The sequence below is a fragment of the Gloeophyllum trabeum genome (assembly GCF_000344685.1).
Source record: "Gloeophyllum trabeum ATCC 11539 unplaced genomic scaffold GLOTRscaffold_00109, whole genome shotgun sequence".
NCBI lineage: Eukaryota > Fungi > Basidiomycota > Agaricomycetes > Gloeophyllales > Gloeophyllaceae > Gloeophyllum > Gloeophyllum trabeum.
Genome location: NW_006920518.1, coordinates 1 through 4,380, shown reverse-complemented (window position 1 = coordinate 4,380; position 4,380 = coordinate 1). Strand labels below are relative to the sequence as shown.

Here is a 4,380-nt window from a genome sequence, read left to right as displayed (position 1 = left end):
GTAATACCAATGACTCACTGCGACGCGGGCCTCCGCCGTTCCCGGAGATAATTAGTCACAAAGATATTCTTCCGGGTGACTTCGGAGCGTCTGGCAGCGGAGCTAAATCATTTCGGTGATCTGCGCCTGCCTTGAGGACGTTAGAAGGTCCGGAATTAAATCCAGAACCCTTCGTCGGTTACTTGTCGCGTAAGAGGTTCGACAGGTGGTGTCGAATAAACTTTGGAGGGGATGTATGGTGTGTCAAATTCGCAATTTCGGGGGTCAGAAGATTGCTGGGGCTTATCAGCGAATGAAATTGTCCTTCCCAGCACAAGCGTGTCTGCAAACCTCACTGAACCGGTTACTACGTCCAAGCAAGCACCTCAAGGCAAGAAGAGTCAGTCTACTCGGAAGGGGAAGCCGAGGGACCGCAAGGAAGCTCCTCAGGCAGCCGAGGCCCAGTTATCTAGCCTGGAAGAGTCTATACGTGGGTTGTTTGTTAGTGCTCAGAGCGATGCTGACAATATTTGCCAGCCATCATCTTTGCACTTCTTTTTATTGAATACAAGAAAGAAGGGGGCTCTGAGGGGCAGGTCCTCAACCAATCCAGATTCAATCTCACCAGCGGGGTCAGCAATCTCAATGCAATCGGCATACTGGATTTCCCGGTGTTTGCTCTCGCTGCAGTTGGCTTCAACGGAAGTCTACTTACAGCCTGGGGAGAAAAGGTGTGTACACTAGATATATCTCAGAAGTATATGTTGTGTAGCTGATGACTGTCATATTGCTAGACATCTGCCCATTCAGCCCTTGATATACACATGGCCGACACGAATTGTCCAGGGTGGGATATCACAGACCGCGCAGATGCCTTCCGCTTAGCACTCTTTCTGATCCTCATCCGGGACGTCTGGTCCAAATGGCTAGTAGAGAAGTTCCAGGAGGTGCGGCCTGCTTTCATTAAGGACTGGTCCACGCTGTGTGGCCAGCCAAAGAAACTGAGTGGACGATTTGCATGGCGCATGAAAGACCAGAAGGGGGAGGATATATACGTAAAATTGGACAAGGAGGTAAAGGAGCAGGGTGAATGGGCTAACAACATCAGGAAAAAGGGGAAGGTCTGAAGGTCTAAATGTCTAAATATATTTTTGATCCAGGTATAGCAATTGGGCAGGGGTGAACTGTTGGGTCCACTGGTTGTAATCTACTTCTGTATTCAATAATGTATCATATCCCATACACAAAATGCACAAAATGTCTTGCTAGGGTTGTATCAATACAGGGTCTGAACGACCCAAATCAAGGTTCTAAAGGTCTGACGCGCTGAAAGAATTTCGCGCCCTGTGATTGGTCAAGCAGAGTCTGACGCGTCTAAAAAGGCTGATGCTCAGCCTTTTCAGACCCTTCCCTTTTTACTGATGCTATTCGCCTGTAATCCCGCAACAACTCCGCCATGTCGGTCAAACGTAGATTGTCTGGTTCGCAGGCCAGAAATCTTGCTCGCGGCGGTGCGAGTCGCAGTGCTGAGGGTGAGGCAGGGCCCGGCAACGGGGCCGACGAGACGATCGCGAGCCCGCTCGCAGTGAGGCGGATATGAGCAATTCAGGGCGTGGCGATGGCGGTTGTGCGACCTTCGGGAGCAGCGACGAGCGCCGCGAAGGAGGCGGAGACCCCTGGTCGACGTCAACTTCAGATGAAAGAGGAATGGCCACCTCACTTACCTTGAAGCTCGTGGCGAGGCTGCCGACAGTTTCGATGCCACCGCTCACGATTGCCAGGTGATTGCTCAGACTCTTGCGCACTGCGGATGACCCACCTCTGAAGTTTGTGATGCTCCTGCTCGCCTTCCTCCGTCGGCTGCTTATCATACTCTCGAAGCTCCTGATGCTTCGCGCGCTCCACGTTTGTCCACGCTCTCCTCGCTACCCTCTTCGTCGTCATCGTCCTCACCCTCCTCAACCCCATCGTCCTCTTCACCGCTCTAACGGCGTACGCCATGTGTATACTACCAGGTCGGCTGATCGAGCGGAAGCATGGATAGACGCTGCCAAGCCTACTAGGCTCGTCTGCGAGCTCTTCCTCCTTCCTGCTGCCGCTGCGCCCGAAGACCCCTCGCGCGAGAAGAAACTGCTACCGCTCCCGAGGAGATCGCCCCCTCCCATGTCATTGCGAAGCAGGGCACTCAAACCAGCATTCCAGGGCGAACTAGACAATGGCACGACTTTATCTTCCTTCCCCCTAGTCCGCATCGGTAACGTAGTCAACCTTCTCCGTTTCTTGCATCACAGGTTTCTCCTGGTCGAGCGTGAGTGTGGTCCCTTTCTCCGCGACAGGCTCGACGTACTGCAGTGCAACAAGTATGCCGACGGCGCAGAAAGCGACTTCTCCCAGCAAGACTGCCGCGCACTGGGACGGCTGCACATGAACGATATGGGAGGATCACCGCGGCGGGTTTGCACGGACCAGAGAGACGTGCGCGGAGAGAAGTAATTCGGATCACATGGCAGTAAACGTCGGAGCGGGAGGGACTGAAGGGTAGATGGCACGTTATTTGTGCGCGTGCCGTTGGGCGAGGTGACGAGCACATTTGCGTCCGTCACCGCGTAACGGTTGTGATCGTGTGTTTGCTTGTGTGCACGTCGGCTGGAGCTGTCTCCGCAGATTTGCTGTCCGGTGACTTCGCTCCAGGCAATGCCTTTAGCTCCAGCTCTTGCGCCTTCTTGCCCTTCTCCTAACTCTCCTCCACTTCAGGCTTAAGGCGTAATGGCGGAAGCTTCGACAGACCATCTGGAGGCTGCTCTCAGTGACAGTAACTAGCTAGTGGATGAGCGATATACACACCGACAATGGCACGATGCGCTTTGAGCAATACTTGCATTCCTCAGTAGGTGTATACTAGTATACTTTGTCAAGTCCGGCGAGTGCTGCGAACACAGCTTCTGTAAAACATCAATCGTAGAGCATGAGAACACGCACCCTGGACTACTTTCCGGATGACACCTCCAACGCCATCCTCCTCGAGGTGCAGGCGCAGAAGACGGGGAGATTCGGGAGTTCGGGGAGAGCTTGCGCGCGACAGGAGGGCCAGCTGCATTGGGTGATTGTTGATGCGAGTCTCGTATAATCGCTGTACTTTTTCGTTGCGGGGGAACAGGAGACCTTGTGATCTTACGAGGGTGGGTTTTTGGAGTGCTGGTCGTGGTCGGCTCGGAGCACTCTTGATCGTGACTGACCTACCCCTCTCTCCAGGTTCCTCGCTTGCCTTGATACCCGAGATTCCGCATGCATCTCTCAACCAAGTCTACGGTAAGGCCTGTTCACGGCTGTTGTAAATCTTGTGATACTACATGGAATGCTGTCTAATAGTACAGTGGTGCGGTCCTTAGAAAGCTGCAGCAACGAAGCTGGCTATGAGCTGACCATAGTAGGACTTCACATCTCTTCGGTATATCTTCTGTTTCCTTCGTTAGCGTCACGGCGGAATGGCTATCAGATCCCTAGCTGGGCGTTGCTGACATAGTGCGAGCCTCCCGCGCAGCGATAGCCTCCCCCACTTTTGATCCACTGGAACCCTGCAACGCAAACGCCCATATTCCGCAGCTTTTGCTGTGCTCGGGCCTCTTCCTCGCGCTTTCGCTCCTCCTCGCGCTTCAGCGCTTTCAAACGCGCCTGCTCCTGCCGCAGCGCTATTTCCCGCAGCCTTTCCTGCTCCCGGCGCCGCATCAGCTCCTCGCGCTCCTTCTCCTCCCTTGCGGCCCTCGCAGCCCTCTCCAGCCCATCAGCTGTCTCCCGCGCCTCCCTCGTAGAATACCTAGGGCTCTGTGCCCGAGGAGCAGGCACCTGAGATGGCGGCTTGGTGGTCGCTTTCGTTGTAGTGCTGACAGTCTCGGCTGGAGGCGGCGGCGGCGCAGAACGTTCCTGCGACATCATGGGTAAATCGAGGGTCCTTTCCAAGATATGCCAATCTGGACCCTCATCCCAAGAGCTTATACTTATGATACATCTCTATTTGCAGCATAATTACTTGCCCTTTACACAACGATCATCCTTCCGGAAGAGCCGTGACGCGCTGTTTCCTCGCGTCTTCTCATATTGTGGCCTTGTAATCCGCTCAGGAGCAAAAGTCGTATGTCTCAGCGATCTGGGTTACGGGAAGACAATTTTCACTCGGGTCATTTCATCACGCTGAGGAGAGGCGTTGGACGCACCTCTTTTGTCTTCTTATCAACTTCCTGCCCAAGTAACTCACTGAATCGTTTCAAATCCCAGAACCCTTGACTTGAGCAAGTGCTGCACTTTGATGCTTGCTTTAGAGCAGGTTTCAAGATGCTCTCTGAAGTAGCAGACTCGCTACAGGGCTTGGTGCCCAACGTGCTTCGAGCTGCCTTCATGTAGCTT

At 53.9% G+C, this 4,380-nt stretch overlaps 3 protein-coding genes across 3 annotated transcripts; 1 reads left to right on the top strand and 2 right to left on the bottom strand.

The window, feature by feature from the left end:
* Positions 1–231: 231 nt before the first annotated feature.
* Positions 232–1,106, top strand: GLOTRDRAFT_134343 (uncharacterized protein; the record flags this gene model as incomplete). Its single annotated transcript, XM_007873341.1, has 4 exons — positions 232–238; positions 290–469; positions 517–710; positions 774–1,106. The coding sequence occupies 4 exons, from the start codon at positions 232–234 to the stop codon at positions 1,104–1,106; spliced, it is 714 nt and encodes a 237-aa protein (XP_007871532.1).
* Positions 1,107–1,584: 478 nt separating this feature from the next.
* On the bottom strand, positions 1,585–1,980 carry GLOTRDRAFT_134342 (uncharacterized protein; the record flags this gene model as incomplete). Its single annotated transcript, XM_007873340.1, has 2 exons — positions 1,585–1,655; positions 1,704–1,980. The coding sequence occupies 2 exons, from the start codon at positions 1,978–1,980 to the stop codon at positions 1,585–1,587; spliced, it is 348 nt and encodes a 115-aa protein (XP_007871531.1).
* A 1,491-nt stretch (positions 1,981–3,471) lies between these two features.
* GLOTRDRAFT_134341 (uncharacterized protein) lies at positions 3,472–3,909 on the bottom strand (the record flags this gene model as incomplete). Its single annotated transcript, XM_007873339.1, has 1 exon — positions 3,472–3,909. The coding sequence occupies one exon, from the start codon at positions 3,907–3,909 to the stop codon at positions 3,472–3,474; it is 438 nt and encodes a 145-aa protein (XP_007871530.1).
* Positions 3,910–4,380: the final 471 nt, after the last annotated feature.